General features: G+C 32.7%; 1 protein-coding gene across 5 annotated transcripts in view; it reads left to right on the top strand.

The window, feature by feature from the left end:
* The window catches only part of PIK3C3 (phosphatidylinositol 3-kinase catalytic subunit type 3), a 123,186-nt gene that overhangs the window by 52,551 nt on the left and 48,768 nt on the right, over nt 1–21,867 (top strand). For all 5 annotated transcript variants that reach the window (XM_039842657.1, XM_039842682.1, XM_039842667.1 and 2 more), the window contains 5 exons: nt 5,881–6,035; nt 7,621–7,711; nt 12,946–13,013; nt 19,655–19,760; nt 21,236–21,352. In XM_039842657.1, the coding sequence (XP_039698591.1) occupies nt 5,881–6,035; nt 7,621–7,711; nt 12,946–13,013; nt 19,655–19,760; nt 21,236–21,352 (537 nt within the window). The remainder of the gene's footprint in view (nt 1–5,880; nt 6,036–7,620; nt 7,712–12,945; nt 13,014–19,654; nt 19,761–21,235; nt 21,353–21,867) is intronic.

Below are 21,867 nucleotides of genomic sequence, written 5' to 3'. Positions count from 1 at the left end.
GGATATACTAGGTGTGTTTTCAGAAGTAAAATTAAAATATTCCTCCAAGGACTTCTCTGTGAAATGAAAATTTACTTCCTGATCTGTTTTGTGATAGGACAATCTCTCCCAGGACATTTACCTGGCAGCAGAGCTTGAATTGCTCTGTCTAGAAAAAGGAATTCTAATGAAAAATGGTTTAATGCAGCACCAGCTAGGGAATAATTCTGATCCCCTATATCAGTCAGTATACAATAAGCCACATTTAATTGTAGCCTTGAAAAGCCCTTGAGGCCTTTAAAACATAAAGATGCATGGGCATCTTATTCTCCTTCAAATTCCTTTAGAGTTCAGTTGCTGACAATTACGTGTATATGTAGATTTTCTGAAGGTGGTTTTGAATCCCCTGGGAAGCGAAGATTGCAAACTTTATGCTGGCTATTTATGTACATATTAGACCACTAGAGAAGAAAGAACACTCTCTGTTGACACAAAGTATTGCTGGATTTTGAATTTTAGTAATTCCTAATAAGATAGACTAATCCAGCAGTGTTTTTTACTTATTAATTTTTGTAGGCTGAATGTGCTTTCAGACATAACCTAATAGTTTATGCTAGTCTGTACGAGGCTTTTGGGATATGAAATAACTTTTCTCAAGCCTCAATTTATATAGGAATGCTGATTCTGCAGAACCTATTGTCAATGACCTTTATAAAAAAATAATTAAATTATTTTGAATTCATAGTAGTATCTGAATTTCAGGACTCAAAACACAGCATTTATTAAGGTCAATATTTGTGTGCGTTTAATTATAGTAGAATTTAAACACTTAAGTAAATAGTATATTCAATGCTTGCATATAATTCACCCATCTTCAGCTTGCATATAATTTACCCACCTCATAGCTAATCTTGCTTCATCTATAACACCACTTATTCTATCCTCCCCATTCCCTACTCTCCACTAGATTACTTTGAGGCAAATCTCAGATATTGTAGAATTTTATCAGAATACGATATATTTTTCACTCTCCTGTCAAAAAGCAATCCTGAGCATTGTGATTCAGAGTATTATCTTCTCTTTCTTAATTGCCTTTACTGTATCACAAGAAATAAATTACCATGTTATTTGAAATATTTACTTTGAAATTCATTAAAAATTTTACTTGTCATTAATTATCTGTGACAGGAGTCATAGAGTTTAGACAAAAGCCTCTGGGGCATAGTCAAAGCAGCTCCTCAATGTAGGTTCAGAATTTAAGTAGAAAAATTGTAAATCATCATTTTTCATTGACTAGTTCCCTTATAAGCTTAGATGCTAAGTATTTGTTTCTAGAATTATCAGTGTTCGTGCAGGTACTGAGCTATTTCTAGACCATTTAATAATTTTTGTTATGAGTTGAGGATAATGATAAAAACATTGCATGCATCTAAACTGCAAAATATGGGTGACTTATTGAATGTTAGTTTTTTTGAGGTTTTAGAGATATAGTGTAAATCCAATAGTGGTTATCTCATGATTTCCCTTTCTATGAACTTTGTTAAGTAATGGATTATACATACTCAGCTGAAAAAAAAAAAAGGCCTTTTAATTCTGTTATGACTGATTCATTAGATGTATATTAAGATCAGAATTTTGTCTTTTCTCTGATTCTGTGTACCTATGTCTGTCTTTGGAAACACTATATATTGTTCTCACCTCAGTTTCCGATCCAAAAATAGAGTGAAAATAGCTGCTTATGAAATTCGATAGTTGTGGAAAAAAATTTTGTAGGGCAGAGTTTTGATATGCACATAGGCAGAAAGATTGCACACTTATGTACATTTCATGTTGAAATCATGAGCATGTTGTGCCTTTCATTTGTAATTGCTTTAAAATGTCCCCTTTTTGCTATATCTGTGGAGTACAGTATTTATAATTTGATAAACTTCAAATGTTTTTGGATATTGCAAAAGATAATAGAAACATATAATTATAGCATCAAAAGATATATCAGAGGCAACTCTGTCTAAATATCTACATCAGTACAACTGGAAAACTTGAATGAAAAATATTGTGTTTTATGCATAGACAATTAGTCTAATTTCTTGAATGTGCCATAGTCTCTCCAGTAACCATGCCTTTGTATGTGTTTCTTCATTGTGCTGTGGCACAGACCTTACCACCTCTGGGATACCACTCTGAACCATCCCAGAAGGAAGCAGCGTTTTTGTTTGTTCATTTTCTGCTTCCACAGTGTTTGGTTTATTTCTTTACTGTAATATTAACCTCCCGCCCGCCACCGCCCCGCCTCCGACTTACTTCGCCTTTTAATTGTGAAAGAAATAGTGTAGAAAGTAATACTCTTTTGACAGCCCCACTCCTCTAGTCATTTCTTATCCCTAGAAGGGTAGCCACTCATTTATCTTTCCATATATTCTCTCTGCAAATTGTAAGCATATGTATGCATGTACAATATAGACACTCTTTTTAAAATTAACTTGAATAGGAACATCTTATATTGCCAAAAACTTGATTTACTGATTGAACAATATAATCTTGGACATTTTTTCATTATCAACACATATATTTGGTGTCCTAAAGTCTGGAAACAGGCAAATGAATATCAAGGCAAATGATATCAGGGGCATGTTTAATTTGTAAAAAAAAAAAATGCTTTGTCTTAGCTTAGACTTTATGGACATCTTATTTTTAACAGTAGCATATTTTACTGCAAATATATTTTATAATTTATTTAACCTGTCAGATTCTTCTGATAGGCAGTTATGTTATTTTCAGTCTTGCAAAACTGTATTTTAGTGAACAAACGTGTATATATTTTTTCTATAGTCTTGAATAAGAGGCTTGCATTGGAATTATTAAGTCAAAATATATATGCCTTTTACATTTCACTGATAATCCTCTACAAATATCTTTTTTTGCATGTGTTTGTATTATGCTTCTAAAAATTACAGTTGCTTTATAATACCTTTATACATATGATTGGACAAATCCTCTTCCTTTGTTCTTTTTCCAAGTTTTATAATTTTTGTACATTTATTCTTTCCAAGACTTAAAATAATTCTATCATTTTCTTAAAATGCCACCAAAATTTTAAGTGGAATCACATTAAATTTTTATGAGGAAAAAATTGACATCCATATGATACTGAATCTTCTTTCTGGAGACATGATTTTTTTATTCAAGTTGCAATTTTAAAAAAAATTTTATGCATTTTTTAAAAAATTAAATTTATTCTGTGACAATTATATTACTATTATGAACCACTTTTATCTCCTATTTTTGTTAGTTAAATGCAAAACTATGTTTTCATTTTAAATTTTATATTTTACCTTGTCAGTTTAGTGATTTCCCTTATTCTAATAGGTTTAGGTGGGTTCCTACTTTTCTGTAGGTCTTAACATCATGCTCTCTGAAAAACATCAGTATATAATATATACTAAATATGAAATCTGTAATGATAGATATCCTAATGTTATACCAGCTGTACATTTGTAAAATAAATCTTACTCAATCTCTTAATACCTTTTTGAATTAGACTTGCTAATATTATACTTAAGAAATTTTTAAAACCATGTTTCTTATTGTTTGCTGTGTGGCTCAAAATAAGAGATTCCCCATTAGAATTTCAAGAGGAAGTGGCATTTGAGATAAATATTGAAGGGAGAGTAGAACTTGCACAGTTGGACATGAGTTTACATTCCAAGTAGAAAGAGCAATATGAGCAAAGGGACGGTAACTGGAACGTACAGGAAAAATATAAAGTGTTTCACTTTAACCGCCATGTGGGATATATGTGGCCGTCTGTGAGGCAAGATCAGGACCCATGTCTCCAACTGTAAATGCCTATATGAAGAGTCACTTTTAATTAAGAAGTGAGAGTGAATTTGACATGAGACTTTGCATTTGCACTCTGAAGCATTAGAATTAACGTGTTCTTGAGAAAAATGGTGATCACTATCTAAATAATATTTCATAGTTCTTGAGAAATTTTTATTGACTTGCCTGAGATGTAAACCTGATTTTTTTTTCTTCGTTTTACTTGTATGCTTATGTCCTTTATGCTTGGAGGAATTTTATACTTTTGAAGATGTGACTATATAATGAGCAAACAGACTTTATACTTACTGTTGTAGTTAATTCATTTCCATACAAAAGAAAGAAAGTGTAGTTTGAATATAGAATACCAGATGACCAACATATCAGATGGCGATGAGTGACTTAAAAAGAGGATAAATTTTTTGTTTTTTGTTTTTTGTTTTTCTGTAATTGGGAAAACATAACAGGTGATATATTCAGTGGCATTTCTGAAGCGTGCCTTGGTAATCAAGGGTAGTAGTGAAACTGAATTACCTCCCAAGAAGATTACTTGTCATTAAGTATATTAATCAATATTCTGTTATGGAATTCATTTTTTTTTTAAAGAAAAAGCATGGAAGCATACCTATAGATATTAGATGCAATAACTCAAATAAAATAATAGAAAATCAGATGTTTATTGCTGCAACTAAAAAGTTTTTAGAAACAGTACTCTATAGGAGTGCTTTGATAAAGTCACTTGATTTTCCTGGCCACTGACATGGATTGAAGAGATATTTGAATAAGAATTAATAAGCCAGTTAACTTCTCATTTAACTTTTTTTGGGAAAAAAATCATATTTAATGGTGAAATCACCTATATTACTCTGTCAGTATTTGGGTAATGATAAAAATGTTGACTGTCAATGTAAGAAAAAAGTTATGAAAAAATATATTAAATAAGGAAAATAGGTTGTTGAGATGTGGTCTTTGTCCTCATAGAGTTTATAAGATGGTAGGAAAGACAAAGAGTAAATAAACAGGTAATTACAAATGCTATAGTTGTTACAAATAGGAAAGGAAAGCATATGCTATGAAATTTTTACAAGGGACTTAACTTGATTTGTGGACTAAAAGAAGAGACGGAAATTGAATTGATAGTTGCAAAGTCTCAAAACTATCTAATTACAAGCTTTGAGGGGCTAACTAGGTGACTGACATTTGGAACTAGAAGATAATAGATACTTAAAAAGATTTGGGGGGTTTTCTTAAAAGTCATTGGGAAGGGCTAAGAGCTATATTTATAGAGTAAGATAGAAAATATTTTTATCCTAAACATTAAACCTAAAGAGACTTTTTTACATTAGGAGAATACCCGGAAAAGTAAAGCTACTTTGTTGACACTTTTTTAGTCCTAATTATCCCATTGATTATCAATAGAAGTGTGGGAAATTTAGGCTTAAGAATTTTTCTTCAAACCTTTATTGTAGTCCTCAGGAAAGTATTTTCTTTAACCAGAAGTGTTAAAATGTCTGTTTTATAAGATTTTTTGTATAGAAGCAACATAAATTCTTTAAAACCAAGCTTTTAGGAAGAAAAAGGAATGCAAGATTTTTAACTAGAAAAGATTATGAAACAAATTCTTTAAAAACTTGAAAATTTGGAGTTTCTTACGTAACCTTAGACATAAATGCCATTATCTGATCTATTGCTAAAAAAAGATCCATCATTAATTTCTTTTACATGAACCGTCTAACTCTTTTTTTGTTTTAATTTTTCCTTTGTTTTTTGGATACTACTTTAAATAAGGCATTTAATGGCCACTTTCTCTGTGCCAAGCACTATTCTGTGACTTTTTTCGGTTAACTGATTTAATCCTCAGAACTCATCTCTAGGGCTTATATGATTACATCTGTTTTATAGATGAGGACCCAATGAGACACACCAGGAGGTTAAGTTTCCTAGTAACCTGCCAAAGGGAACACAATTGATAAGTGCTAGATAAAAGAAAATTGCTAGCTTGATATTTAGGAATCAATTATGTCTATAATCACATTGCATTTGTTTTTCTAATATTAGCTTATTTTTTTGTTTGTTTTCCAGGATTTGTTGATGTACCTATTACAGCTGGTCCAAGCTCTCAAATATGAAAATTTTGATGATATAAAGAATGGATTAGAACCTACCAAAAAAGATAGTCAGGGTTCAGTGTCAGAGAGCGTGTCAAATTCTGGAATAAATTCTGCAGAAATAGATAGGTATGGATATCCAGAGAGGACTTATTTTCAAATCTAAGTTTTCCCCTTTTCAAACGCTCTTTCCTTTTTTGTTTTTCCTAGATGTACCAAACCCTAGTGCGTACTAAGTTTGAAGTTTTACTAATGAATATAGCATATGCATTCACAAAACGAAGTACTATGTTACAGAGCAGTGTTTGCAGGCTACGAGTCAGAATACCTAAGTTAAAATCTTAACTCTACCACTTACTAGCTGTATAAGTTAAATATTCTCTGTGTGGCCCCAGTTTCTCATTGTAAAAATGAGGATATAGCAACAGTAACTGATCTTTAAGGATTGTTGAAAGATTAAATGAGTTAATGTATATAAAATGTTTAGAAAAGTGTCTGACACATACAGCACAGAAAGTATTAGATACTATTTACTGTTCATACAAAAATAAAATGAAGGACAGAGCATGCCAGTGGACTTGAATATTTTATTGTAAATTTTTGTTGGCTACTTGTCACCTCTTTGGTAGTTATGCTAAAGAAATAGCATGTTACTTGAATTAAGTCAGCTATTAACAGTAATAGCAATTAAGAACTCACTTCTGTAGCAGACACTGTGAGGTGGTCTACATACAGTAACTTGTTCCAATAATGCTCTGAGGTAGGTATTCATATCCCAAATTCAGATTTGAAAGTCTTAACCAGAAAATAACTAAATTGCCCAAAATCATATACCTTGCCAATAGTAGAGTTGACTCCAAATAGTAGAGTTGACTCCTGTTCTTTCTACTTTGCTGTTGTGCTTTCCACAAAATTTTACAATTTGAAATAATTAGGACTTTTGGTGAGAAATCTGAGGCCCAGTGGTATCAAGTTGTTTGTAAAGGTCATGAGATTTGTTAATGACAAAACAAAATCTAGAATTCAGATTTTCTGAATCAGTCCAATTTTCTCAATTATCACATGAGCTTAAGATTATATTTCTGAATTTTTCTTTATGATTATGTTAATACTGTTTTTCTTCTGTGTTTTATTTGGAGAAGAACTGAAAAACAGGAAACATTTTTTTCATCCCTAGGTGGTTTTATATTTTTCTATATTAAGAGAAGAGAAACCCTTTACATTTTCTCCTGCTGTACATTGATTGGAAGCCTTTAGTCTCTAATCATGCTAATTTATTTTCCCCTTACTTATGGCACCTAGAATTTTTTTTTTTTAGAAGACTATTTAAGATTTTATGACAGGATGTAAACTAAACCAATACTTTCCAAATTATGGTCTGCTGGTCACTAATTTGTATATTTTTTAAAAAGATAAAAAAAGATAGGGGTGGCCTTGTAGCCAGATATGTTCAGGAAATGCTGAAATGTTGGGTTAAAGTAAAATGGGCTCTGTTTTTGGAACTACAGTACTTAGCAACAGTTTTAATACACTGACTTGCTATACGTTTCCAAGAGGCCTATATTCTCTGACGGGGCCTTTTTTACCAGAGCATAATGCTAGGAAGTGACACCTTAACCAGACATAATTGAGGTGAACTCTGCTAAAAAATGTGTATCTCCTCTTGTAGACAGAATATTTTACATATTAGTGATATCTCCTATTATTTTTTCAGCTCCCAAATTATAAGCAGCCCTCTTCCTCCAGTGTCTTCCCCTCCTCCTGCATCTAAAACAAAAGAAGGTTCAGATGGTGAAAATCTAGAGGTAAGTACAGAGCTTTTCAAGTTTCCTATATGAGAAATTCTACCAGATAAACATTTTATGTTTGTCTTTAAAACATTGACTTTGATTAATAAACTAAATATTACAACTTTATTAAATAACTTGTTTTATGATGCATGTTTTTAGCTTTTTCTATCAGCAAAAAGTGCCAGATAATCTTCAATTCAAGACACTTTATTGGTACTTTGGGCATACAAATGGATTCATAATGCAGTGTGAAAATAACCTGAGCTTAAATATTTTATTAAGGAAACTCAGAATATTTATTGTTATCACATTTATGAAACATTACTATAATTGTTGGTTTTCGTGATTACCTTATAGAACTGTATGACTTCGATACTAAGGATAATATACTAATAAGCTGTTTTAACTTATACAGAAAAATTAAATCCTTTTAGATAAGTAGACTAATTTTTGAGGTAAAAGAGGCCTATTTGGCTAGTGCTCCTCTGAAAGTACATTTGGAAGTGCATTTGCAGAAGCTGATCTAGTATATGTTGTTGAATTTCTCTCTAAGACTTCTAATTTGAGAAGTATTTTTCACACCTGATGTTTAAAATAAATAATACATGCTTTGCTATTAGAAAATTCAGTTTTTAGGTATATTTATTACTTTTAGTCGATATTTAGGAGTTAATGTTGATGATCGAATGACTCTTGTTTTTACTATTAACTGTTAACCAGAGTTTGTGTGTCTGCTTTCCTCTTGATATAACAGAAAATACTGAAAAAGGAATTTTTAACTACAGGATCATAGAATCCTTAGGGAACCCTTTAAGGAACCATTCAGCGCCAGTTTAAATTTTTTGCCCTTTCAAAGCTAATTCATTCATTCATACATATCTTTTAAATTCTTATTATGTACCAGAAACTATTCTAGGTGCTGGAGTTGATGCAGCAGAGAACAAAGTAGTCAAACTCCTTGTCTTCATGGAGCTTACATTTTTACTTGGAGCTATTGAAATATTCCAGGGAGATTTATCAATAGCTTGAACCAGAGTGGTTTACACTGAAGATTGTGTGACATGATTGGATTCTGAAAGTTATGTTCAGAATATAGTTTTACACACTACTTATCATTTGAAATTTTTATGCCAAAAATAAAAATAATTTTTATATATTTCTGGTACTTCTTTTATGACGAATGAACTTGTCTGTTGTTATGCAGTGATTAAGCCTTTTCTCAGCTGAATAATTCCTTAAAGAGTTCAGGTAATCCAGACTATCCCAGAAAGCAGTGGGAATCATTTTGAGTGCTATTTCCCTCTCCCTTCCCCTATCCCCAGTAGAGTAATAATACTGTGTTGGCAGTCATCACCTTTAAGATATCTCTAAGCAATTAAGTGTTTAGGGATATCAAGACAATATCCAACCAAGCTGAATTCTCTCTCTTATCTCTACAGATACCAACATTCTTGTCTCTTCACTGACACCTGAGAAGTGTCTTGTTTTCTTTTCCTTTCTTTTTCTCTGTTTCTCTTGGTGTTTTAGGAAACCTCTATGCATGTCTGGCAAAATATTAGAAAGAAGATAGAAACTCAGTTAATATCATTTCACAAATATGGTCACTTTTCATTATTATTTGAGCTTTTGGTAAGAAGGTATGTTCCCAAATTGTTGGGTACATTACACATATGTCACTAGAGCAAGCTTATTTATTGTGCTGTGGTACCCCTTGCCTGTTATATTTTTTTTCTGCTTGATCCGTTAAAGAATTAGGGTAAAATTCCCCTTGTATAATGGTAGAATTGTCAACTCCTCCTTGTATTTCTATTGATTTTGCTTTAAAATTTTTGAAGCTATTTTATTAGGTGCATTCAAGTAAATTGAATCTTCTATCACTGTTTACTAAACCTCTTTATACCTAATTATGTTTTTGCCTTAATCTCTGTTTTGTCTGATATTAATAGAGCTTTCTATTGATTAGTATTCACTAGTATACTCATCAGTTCTTTCAGTGTTTCTGAGGCCTTATATTTTAGGTTTATCTCTTAAAAATATCATCTAGCTCATTTAAAAAAATATCTAGTTTAATACCTGTCTTTTAACTGGAACTTTCACCCCCCCTTTTTTTTTTTTTACTGTATTAGAGCTATATTTGGATTTATTTCACCATCTTATGTGGTTCTTTCTATTTTTTTCTTACATATTTTTTCCTTGCCCATGTTTGGCTGGATTCCTTCCTTATCTTCAATCTCTATCCCCAACTTAGAGGTTAGATTGTCTATATTGATTCTTTTACTAGTTATCCTAGAAAGTTTATTAACATCTAGCCTTAACATTAAGTCTGGCATAGTTAGTATTACCTTGTCTGAAACAGTACACTTCTTACTTGTATGTAATTTTAATCCAGTGATTTAGTTCTATCTTATTTAACCTTCAAATTAGATAATATTATTATTGTATACAATCAGTAACTATTTAGAGGTATTTACCTATATCCTTATTCACCATGTCTTCTTGTATCTCTGACCTTCAATACGATTCTTTTTTTGTTCATAAAGAACATTCTTCTCATTATTCTATATTTTTTAAATAATTGCTTATAAAGATTGAGTTTAAATTTTACAGTTTCCTGCTTCACAATATTTTTAAATTTAATTCTTCCCTATTTATGCTCTGCAAGTAAAGTTTTTAATGAAAAAAAGCGTAATGTCAACTGAAACACAAATGTTTTCTATTTAAATTATATGTCACTGTATAAAAGTATAGCATCCTCATATAGTCAAAGATAAACTTTAGGCTTAGATTCTACTTATTAAACTCATGAATTCAGCATTGCATTATAGCTTTCTGTTTAAGGAGTTTCCTTATTTTAAGATGTTATACATTTAAACTGTAGTGCTAAGGTTTTAGCTCTAAAATTTGAAATAAGATTTCTTGCCACCTCTGAAAGTAATAACATCTGCTCTGTGATAACAACCTCTTATTACTCTAACTTACTTTCCTAACTATCCCTACTGCACTGAAATTTCTAATCAATTGATCTCTACCCTTTTCTTTGTTCATCAGCCCCTTTAATATTTGCTTTACTCTGAATATAGCTTTTATCCCATGGTTCATCATTTTAATCATTTTTTTATTAGTACTTTCAGTTCCCTTGGCAAAATCTTAACTCTTGATGAGCCTAATTAATCACCTATTTCTTTCGTACCTGAATAATGCTGAAGAAAAGAACATAGCCTAGCATGTTGATATCACTATAAATTCATGATCACAGAGTCAGGTAAGCACTCAACACTGTGTCATCTTACATTTCTGTAGTTGCATGCCTCTCCCTGTTCTGCAGTGACTCCTTCATACCTTTTGTGCTCTGTTCTTTATGCCCTGTCTCCCAGTCTCCAGATGATATTCTGTCTAATACTTAATAGAAACCACTAGGTAAGAATGGTCTCGATTTCCCATCACCAGATTTATAGATACGAGTCCCTTCTCATCCTTTACTTCTATTTTCTTGCACAGAAGAAACATAACTCCCTTCAAAGATAGTTTCTCTTCCTTTCCTGGTAGAAATATTCAAATATATGTTAATATCACCCATATTAAAAATTCAGAAATGAAAAAAACGAAATAAAAACTCTTGCTTGACATCACATCCCTCGATTCGGAACCATATTCTCTTACTTTTCTTCATGATCAAGCTTCTCAAAGGAGTTGTTTGTACTTCTGACTCTCTCCTTCCCTTCTTTCCAGTCTAACCCATATCATTCTGGCCTTTGTTTCTCATCAGTGTATTAAAACTTACTTTGACAAAGTAGTAAATGACTTTAATGTTTGTGATTTTAAATAGTTTTCATTTCCTCTCAGAAGTACTTAGTGCAAAGTAAATTACTTCCTTGAAAAAATTAACTCTTCTCGTGGTTTAGATCAGCAGTCCTCAGCCTTTTTGGCATCAGAGGCCGGTGTTCCTATGAGAATCTACTGCCTGATGCTCTGAGGTGGAGCTGATGTGGTGATGCTAGCGCTGGGGAGCGACTGCAGGTGCCAATGAAGCTTTCGCTGGCTTGCCCGCTGCTCACCTGCTGTGTGGCCCAGTTCCTAACAGGCATAGACCAGTACTGGTCTGCGGCCTGTGGGTTGGGGACCCCTGGTTTAGATAATACCATACATCTCTGTTTTCCTTTTCACTTTTTTTGCCGTTCTTTCTATTTCTTTTGTCAGCACTTTTTCTTCACTGCTTGACATCTTAATAATCCTCAGGGTCCTCTTCTAGTCTCAATTTATACTCTTGCCCTTGGTTGCACTGATAAACTCAAATTTATATGTCTAGTGCATTTCTCTCACTTGAATTTTAGATTCATATATCCAAATGACCAACCTACTTGACCTCCCTTATATATCTGGCAAGTATTTCAAAATACAGCTCTCTGCTCACACTCTAGTCCTTTCCTCATCTGCATGTTTCATCTGTGATGTAACAAATCATCTCATTTGCTAAATCTAGAAATTTGGGAGTTTTTTGTCAATTTCTTTCTTTCCTTCTTACTTCTTCATCAGCAGTTCCTTTTAATTATACTTCCAAAATATTTTTAAAAATCTGTCAACATCTCTGTGTCTTTACTCTCAACATTAACTCTTCTAGACTAGATAGCATGCTAACTGATCTCAGGCTGGATGTCTCAGAGCAGCTTTAGTCATTTTCATAAAATATAGATCAGATTATCTCACTCTCCTCTCCTGCTTAAGATCTTTTTGGGTACCCATTGCTTTGAAAATAAAATCTATACTCAATAGTGTGCCCTTAATGGTCTTGTACAACCTTTGCCTACCTTTTCAGCCTCATTTACTTTGATGTTCACTCTAATTTAGCCATATTGGGCCATTTTAAAATTCCTTGAACAGTTAAGTTCAGGGACTTTGTTCACAGTGTCATTTTGGTCTTGCCTAAATATCACATCCTTGTCACTGCCTTTGCTGACTTCCCAATCTAAATTGTTTTTATGACTGTTTCTTTAATGTCTCTCTCCTACACTAAATGTTAAGCCTCCAGTCGGACAAGGAAGTCTGTGAACCATGGCATCCTTAACCTCTCACATTCTGTTGCTTGGGTTAGAATAAATATTGGATGGAGGGATGCAGGGATAGATCCATGCATGAAATCTGATCTGTGACTTAAGATGTGTAGATGAAAACTGATAGGCAAATGTAGACTCTTATTTCCTCCTTGTTTATAGCAGAAGGTAATTCATATACATTTCTTTTAATTCTTTCAGCAAGATCTCTGTACCTTCTTGATATCAAGAGCCTGCAAAAACTCAACACTGGCTAATTATTTGTACTGGTATGTGAAAATAATTTTGTTTATTTTCTTATCACTCTTTAGGACTATTTTTCCCCCATACTGTAAACTTAAAGTCAGTTTACGATAAGGTATGAACAATCATCAAAGACCTAACTGTATTTATATCTAGTTGCATTCCTTTACAATTGTGTTTATGGAAATGCCTGTTAGCACCACTATATCTCTTCCTTTCTCTCTACAGGATCTAAGATAAACTTGCCTAAGGTTTTTGGTTTTCAGTTTGATGTCTGTTTGCCTTTTATGCTATTTAAGTAATGTAAGATTGATACTTCACAGTCCTTCATGAGTGTGTATTTTCACCGTATTTACCAAAACATTGGAATCATAAAAAAATAGCTTGAATTTGAAGTTACTTACTTTATAGATGAAGAAACTGAGGCAGAGGCAGGATGTGCTTGAACTTGATAGAACTTGAACTAGCATTAAATAATTTATTTAGCATTTTGTCATTTATAGAATATTGTCAGTAGTGACCTTTTCATCTTTGTCCCTGTGAAGTCAAGAGGGCAAGGGTAAATATCTCTATTTTATATGAGAACAAGTTTCTTGAGTTGAAGGTAAGAAAGAAACAAAGGCACAGAGAAGCTAATTGACTTCTTGAGGCCCAATTAATATGAAGAATAGTTCCCTTTAATCATCAAGTCCGGGAGAGTGGTCTCTGAGTGCCCCATGTCACAGAATTCTAAAGTGTGAAGGAAAAGAAGCTTAAGCTACGGGGAGAAATATTTTGGTTCAATAAAAAAAAAAAAAGCTCTAGGATTAACACTAGGCTAGAGAGCTTTCTCTAGGTTTACAGAGCAAGAAAAGGGAAGAGCCAGCTGGGTAAGCCCTTCCTGACACCTTCTGTACATTTGAGAGAACACTTAAAACTTCTTGACATAACTTGATATTTTTTAACTGTAGAAATGATCCCTGATCTAATCTTACTGTTCAGTTTACTGCATTTACTTGAACGGTACAAATTACTAGATATCCATTCTGAAAGCTCATTATTTTTGAAGAATAATGAGGCACTTTGCTTTTCATGGCAAAATTTAAAAAAATACTATCTTGTTTTAGATTGAGTGTAGAAAAACTGTCCAGTAGGTCAAATCAAGCCTTAACGTCATTCTCCTGCTCTCCAAACCTAATGTTATTGTGGACACTGCTGCTGTAGCCAAGAGCTAGGTAACTAAATTAAAGGGCTCTTCACAAACACAGGTATCCATTATTTGCATAAAAACAGTAAATAATTGTTTACTTTCAGTCTTTATGGTTCTCTTTATAAAGAAGAAAACCATAATTAGTAATCTTAACTACATCTGTCACTTTTACCCCCTTTGGAACCTATGATTTTTTTCTCTGTTGGCTTTAGTAGTGGGGAGAAAAATAGTTCCTTGCTTTTACTCTAGCAGTTTAATATAATATTCATAACACTACATTTCCCTCATAGTAAATTTCAGTATGTCCTTGAAAATATACCCACAGAACTTTTTGGCTAGTTGTTAATCACCATTTTTACTTTGAAAAGTTTATTTAGAAATTCTCATATTACCAAATAGCTACATTTTCCTTCTAATATAGGGTCTTGCTTCATAATGTTCTTCATAGTCCAACCTGAATTCTTAAGTATGTCTATTCTCTGGTGTTCCAGAGAAATATTTCCTCATGAAAATCTAAGTAAATATTTAGAAGTAAATAAAAAAATGTGTAAGGTACGTTGCCAAGTTTTTGAGTAAGTACTTATAAGTTTCTTAGATATTTTAAAATAAAGATTTTATATATTTTTTAAATCATTTACTAAGAATTTCTTTATATGCACTTTTATTTCCTTGCAGTATTTATGGAAGTTTTATCTGGCTCAGAATTTATAGTGTTATGAAAGCTGTGTGTGTATATACTGATTATGTGGTGTTTTAAAACTACGTATTCTTTGGATTTGACTGTAGATCAGATTTCATTGTAAAACCTGAAATTAGTTGTGGTAGAGTCTTTGATCTCTTCTTTTAAGTTGGAAGAGTTTTCATGCCATTCTGAAAGCAGCCATACAGTAAGAAACCTATTAGATGAGCAGTTTCTAACAAGGCAATGGTTTCTGTTCAGAAAGAGCACTTTGTTTTCTCCATGGATAATAAACAAAGTACAACCCAGCTCCTTGTCTTATAAACATTCCACCAGACTTAGATTTGATTTGTTTTCTCACGGCATCTCTGATTCATTAAAGCAGTAGCATGTGCTTTGTGTATTTATTCGCCAAGGTGTAATTGTGTTTCCCATATTTACAGTCTGCATATTACATATTCAGAAATACTCATGGGAGGAGCTATTGATGTTGCCTTCTGGCTTTGGTAGGCACTGCTTTAGTGATTGTAGGTGAATCATGGGAAATAATTTCAAATGGTTGGTTTAAAATGATTATTGTCTTCCTTTGAAACTGTACAGAATGGTATAAAAATATTAATCAAATGTAACAATTTAAGTGCCTCTAACCCTAAGCTTACTGTATTATAACAAATATATTAAGATATGAATTTTAATTGATTATGCTGTTTCCTTTTGAACATTTTGAATTTCTTTTTTCATTTATTTCTTTTCCAGTAATTTAAATGAGATTACTGCTATAGATGAATCCTCAGGGGCCTATTATTATGCAGACAGCCCTTTTGAAATGAATAATGTCAACCTTTTCAGCCAATGAGGGGAGTTAGAGTCTCCAGTCTGTAAAGTGTGGAATATCAGGATCTATGAATCCTTTCAGTGTTTTATTTGTATAGCTTCTCTAGCATGTTGAAATTGAAAGTAAACTTTGGATGCTTCAACATGTTTTTCTGTAACTTTTAAGACCTTTCAAAGTAACAAGAGTTATTTACTCCACAAAACAAAATTTCTAGGCAACAGGTAGATTCCTGAAGTCATCTTAAAATTGTTACCTGGACAATTTTGTCTGCCTTTCTACTTGAGGATGACAGGTTTCAAGGGAATACCTTTTAGAGTGCTTTGTGGAATCTAGCTTACTGTTGTGAACAGAGAATTCAGAAATGATTCAAATCTAGGTCTTCTAGACGTGATCTAAATTTTATGTGTTCATCTAGAACAGAGCTGTCCAGTGAAACTTTCTTCAGTGACGGAAATAATCTGCCGTGCTGCACATATGACTGCTGAGCACTGAGATGTGCATAGTGTGACTGAGAAACTGAATTTTAATTTTTATTCAATTTTAAATAATTTTATTTTAGATAATCATGTGTATCCTGTGTCTCTAGAAGGCTTTCTTGATTGAAGATTCAAGAATGCCTTCTTGAGTTTTTGGTCTAGAACTCTTGTTGGGAACATGATATGGTGGATATAGTGTCGTGGTTCAGTTCCTTAACCACTTTATAGAAATTCTAGGTTAGTACAACTCTGGGGACTTCCAGAACACCTGTTATTGTAATCGTAAAGCATGACACTGGGAAGTTGGGAGGGGAAGACACTTAATTTTATCAATATTTTATCAAATACTTCTGTGTATAAGACTATATTGTACATGTCAGGCTACTGAAAATTTTGTAAGATATGGCATCTGGCATCAGTTTCTAAAGAGAGCTAGGAGATAAAAACATGTGAAATAGTGACTAGGTAATATTATCAGTTCAAGTTGTGTGAGAGGGTATGCCTTTTCCAGGAAGTCAAAGAAGTAAGAAGTTGTTAAGGTTTGTGAAGACTTCCTGAACTAGAATGTCACATATATTGGAAGGATGGGTAGAATATGGAGAGATGAAATGGGAAGGTATTTCTGCAGCATGACCAAAACCACAAAGGGGTAATTAGGAGATTGACCTGACTGGAGTGTGAATGCTTGAATTGGGCATAGTGTAAGTTTGAACTAGAAGTTTGGCCCAGAAACTGTTTTAAAATAGTAGAAAGGATGGAACCATTGATGTTTTTATTAATAGAGGTGGGGCATGTTGAAAGTAGTTTAAAGAATAAAAGTTTAGTATGATTGTATTGAGCAATGAGGTGTTTCTTTTTAGAGTTGAAGAGACCAGGTAAGAGCTACCTCCTGGTCGATTCCAGATGGGGCTGGCTAGTAGCGCAGAACCATTATAAGAGGCATTTTATAGGAAAAAGTCAACAAGGTTTGGTTGAATATTGGTGTTTGAAGCAGGGAAATGTGAGCTAGGTTTGGCTCTAGATGCATGGACCACAAATTAAACACAAAGCGCCAATGACAGTTTTAGATAGAGCTTGTGTTCTCTGGTTTTATTACAGCCTCATCTCTCTTTTCTTATATTCAGGTGATGCAAACATTTATGTTTCCTGCCTGACTTTTGAGAAAACTTGAGTTTATAAACTCTGACACATGAGAATTTCTAGTCCAAATGTCTGAGATATTAATAATACCTTTAATAGAGATAGAAAAATAACTCAGTATGACGACTTCAATTTTACAACTGTTCAGTTAAAAATGACAAGCAGTCCCTTAAAAAGGGGACCTGCTGTTTGAAAATTAGGGAGGATGAATGTAAAAGCAGGCCAAGTAATGAAATGCAAAATTAGATTTTATTTATGTTAAGAGGGATGTATATTCACCTTTGAGAATTATCAACATTGAGATAATGGTTAAATTCATAAGATCGGAGTCATTCATTCATTCAACAAAAGTATATTTACTGTTATGAGTCAAGCATGGAAATGCTGGCAGTAAGTGTGAATAAGACAGTAAGCTCTTTGCTTTCATAAAGTTTACCTTCTAGATGGCTATTTGTACTATTTCTTTCTTAGAAATAGTACAAAGGAAAATAATAGGTAGTAGTTGTGAATTGTGATTTGTGAATCACTATCAATTAAGGAGGTTGAAAAATTTCATGTGGCTTTTAAAGATAAAACAGTGTAAGAGTAAGCTTAGTAGAATATAAGGAATCATGGTAGGAGCCCAAAGTTCTGCGTTCTGATTATACTTCTATACTCAACTAATTGTGCCGTGGTGGGCAAGATACAACCCCTCTAAGTTTCGCTATTGATGAAACAAGCAAATTGGTCTAGATCTGTGTTTTTTAAACTACATATCATGATCCATTAAAATAAGTGTTAAGGCTCACAATCTAGAACTATCATTCAAAGAAAAAAAATATGAAACGTTTTTCATTTAATGCATCTGTGTGCCCATGTGGGGCTGTGTGTACTGAGTTTTGATAGGAACCCTTGTGTACTGTTAGTGGGATTGTAAATCAGTACAGCCGCTATGGAAACAGTATGGAGGCCTTATTTACAATAGCCAAAATATGGAAGCAATCTAGGTGTCCATCAACGAATGGAATAAGAAGTTATGGTACACATACACACACATTGGAGTATTACTCAGCCATAAAAAGAATGAAATCTTTGCCATTTGCACAACATAGATGGACGTAGAGAGCAATAAGAGAAATAAGTCTGAGAAAGACAAATACCATGTGGTCTCACTTATATTTTGAATCTGAAGGTCAAAACAAACAAGCAAGCAAAACAAAACAGAAACAGACTCATAGATATAGAGAACAAACTAATGATTGGCAGACAGGGGGGTTTTGAGGGGATGGATGAAAAAGGTGAAGGAGATTAAGAGGTACAAATTTCCAGTTGTAAAATAAAGTCATGGGGATGTAAAGTACAGCACAGAGAATGTAGTCAGTAGTATCGTTATAACTGTACAGCGATAGGTTACTAGAATTGTAAGGTATATAGATGTTGAATTGCTATGTTGTACACCTGAAACTAATATAATATAAGTCAACTATACTTAAAAAAAAAAAACAAAAAACAGAAACACTGGATTAGAAGACCTCTAAAATCTAATTTAACTAGAGGGAAATGAGGGTAGGAGGGAGGTAGAAAAGGATAAAGGGGGCCAAATATATAGTGACAAAAGAAGACCTGACTACACATGATGTAATATACTGATGATATATTATAGAATGGTACACTTGAAACCTATATAATTTTATTAACCAATGTACCCCAATAAATTTAATAAAATTAATTTAAAAAAAATGTAGATCATTGCTCATGTGATTTTGTAGTTGCATAAGTAGTTTAGGTTTAAGAAAATATTTACAACTTTAACTCTCTAAAACCACAATTTTATGATGGAAAAATTGAAGATTACATATGGGTTTTTGAGAAATGGGGAAATTGGATGGGAAAGGAAAAATCAATTAAAAATTTTATTCATCTTTCAGAAGAATATTAGTAAGGGAAATAACTTCAGAATAAGAGAGCCTTAAGTAACACCAAAAGTATTACATAGGTTGTGAAAATATTTTTGTTCCTGTGTTACTGGGCAAATATGTGAGCTTAGACGATTTCTAAAGATGTCAGTGCTTTACGTACCTCATATAATAGTAAGAGTGAAAGCTTGTTTCGATGCCAAAGATTTTTAGAAAATCAAGGATATGGTGCAAATTAAGGCGTTACTATTATTAATTTACCTTTTATAGATGGTTGTATATGTTCCTCAGTTTTCCACTTTTAAAAGAGTGATGATAAAATATGTCTCATCACTCCCATTTCATTATTTTTGCAAATGTGAATTAACCTGTTTTAATGAAAAGGCTTAAATATTTACAGAGTGAATCTGAGTTTCATTTCACATCTTCTGACTGACTTACCTTATTTTTAAGGTATGTGATAGTGGAATGTGAAGATCAGGATACTCAGCAGAGAGATCCAAAGACCCATGAGATGTACTTGAATGTAATGAGACGATTCAGCCAAGCATTGTTGAAGGTAACCATTTAATGTGGGCGTTGGCAAACAGTGGATGGACCAAATCTGGTCTGTTGCCCGTTTTGGTATGTCTCATGAGCTAAGAATGGTTTTTATATTTTCAAATGGTTGAAAAAATTAAAAGAAAAAAATATTTTGTCATATAGGAAAATTGTGAAATTTAAACGTCAGTATTCATAAGTAAAATTTTATTGAAACATGGTCATGCTCATTTGTTTTCAAATTGTGGCCATTTTTGTACTACAATAGCACTTGAATAGTTGGATTTGAAAGTGTATGGCCAGCAGGCCTAAAGTGTTTATACTTTGCCCTTTACAAAAAGTTTTGTTTATCTCTGATATAATAAAATAAACCTATATAAGAAACAAAAACCCCCGAAGTTTAACTTTTTCATTTTCATCTGTTTTCTGTTTTTCTTTTCAGACTAGGTACATTTTTCAGAAATATGGCAATGATCATATTGTAGATAATGGTCATATAGCAGACACTTTCTATATAACATCTTTTTCTCTTTTAAAATTTTTTTAAGATTTGTAAGGCCATTTTTCCCCTGATGTTCTTCTGGTTCTTAAAACAATGTCATAGTTTAGCCAGCAGAGGGTGCACGGGCAGTGAAAATAAAACTCAGAACATTAATCTGATTACAGAAATATTGTACTTCATCTTTTATCTTGTTTTATATTATTAAAAATTTAAATCACCTCTTATTGAACTCTTTGAAACTAAACTTTTATATAATTCTCAGAACTCAGAGCCTCTTTATCAAACTGATTAGCAAATAAGCAGTTGGTCTTATTTTCTAATCTGTTCTATCACTTATAGCCTTTGTCACAGCTTGTGAAGCAATCTCAGTTCCTCTGAGCTTAAATGTTCTTATCTTCAAAATGAGGATGATGATATTTGCCCAGTTGCCCTTATCAGTGGAATTCGAAAGGTTAAATGAAAAAATGTATTTTATAATTTATGAACTAGGAATCATTATAGGACTTTATAGTATTTAGTTTTTATGACATATTTTACCGAGCCAGCATGCAATATGTTGCTATTTGAATACTTTCCTTTTTATTTTTTAGTAGATTTTTAGTTTTTGTAGATATTATTGTTTCTGCCATATGCCCAGCACATTTCTGAAGACATCATAGGTGTCCAGATATTTATTGAATCAGTGAGTGAATGCATTTTGGGGAATGAATTCTATCTTGTCACATGGTTGAATGTGAAAAAAAATACTGTTTTGGATAGACTCAAATATTTGCTGAAGACTCAGATAGTTTTCAACTGTGGAGGAGTTGGTGGTGTTTAAGATAGTGAGTTTCTCATTATCTCTGAATCAAGATAATTAATCTTTTTCAATTGCACTTTGTATTGAAGTTTGCAGCTATTAGAGGAATAAATAAAGATCACCCATGCTATTAAAGAAACCCCAGTCATTATGCTGCATAGAACTAATTTTCCTGTCTGCTGAATCCCTTCAGGGTGATAAGTCTGTCAGAGTTATGCGTTCTTTGCTGGCTGCACAGCAGACATTCGTAGATCGGCTGGTGCATCTAATGAAGGCAGTGCAGCGTGAAAGTGGAAATCGTAAGAAAAAGGTAAACCTATAGGCTTTGCCTTCCATTTGTGACGAATAATGCCTTGATATTATAAGATACTGAGTTTTGGTACTTTCTTTTTAGGTTGATATATTTTATGAAATTTTTATCATGTAATTATAGTAGTAGGAACACTTAAAAGTACTGATTATGTACAAGATCCTGTTTTATAAGTTTACATATATTGACTTAATCCTCATAACAACCCTATAAATTAGGTACTATTATTAACCTAATTACACAGAGAAGTAGGGATAGAGAAGTTATTTTTCCAGTGCCCTCAGCTTGTGTTAGTGTTAGGATTTGTACCCAGGTATTCTAAGTTTATGTTTTTATCTACAACGTCTTATTGGCTCATTCTTTAGAATCTTAGCATGCTAGAATATAATTCATTTGACATGGAAAGGACCTCTGGAGATAATTTAGATTAGAATTTTTTAGTGAAAATGAAGATCCAGAGTAACTTATCTAAGGTTGCAGAACTAGTTGTTAGTAAGATACTGGTTTTGTATTTG

Source organism: Pteropus medius, unplaced genomic scaffold, assembly GCF_902729225.1.
Source record: "Pteropus medius unplaced genomic scaffold, Ma_sr-lr_union100, whole genome shotgun sequence".
Taxonomy (NCBI): domain Eukaryota; kingdom Metazoa; phylum Chordata; class Mammalia; order Chiroptera; family Pteropodidae; genus Pteropus; species Pteropus medius.
Note: the sequence above shows the minus strand (reverse complement) of the source record. Positions and strands in the feature narration are given on the sequence as shown.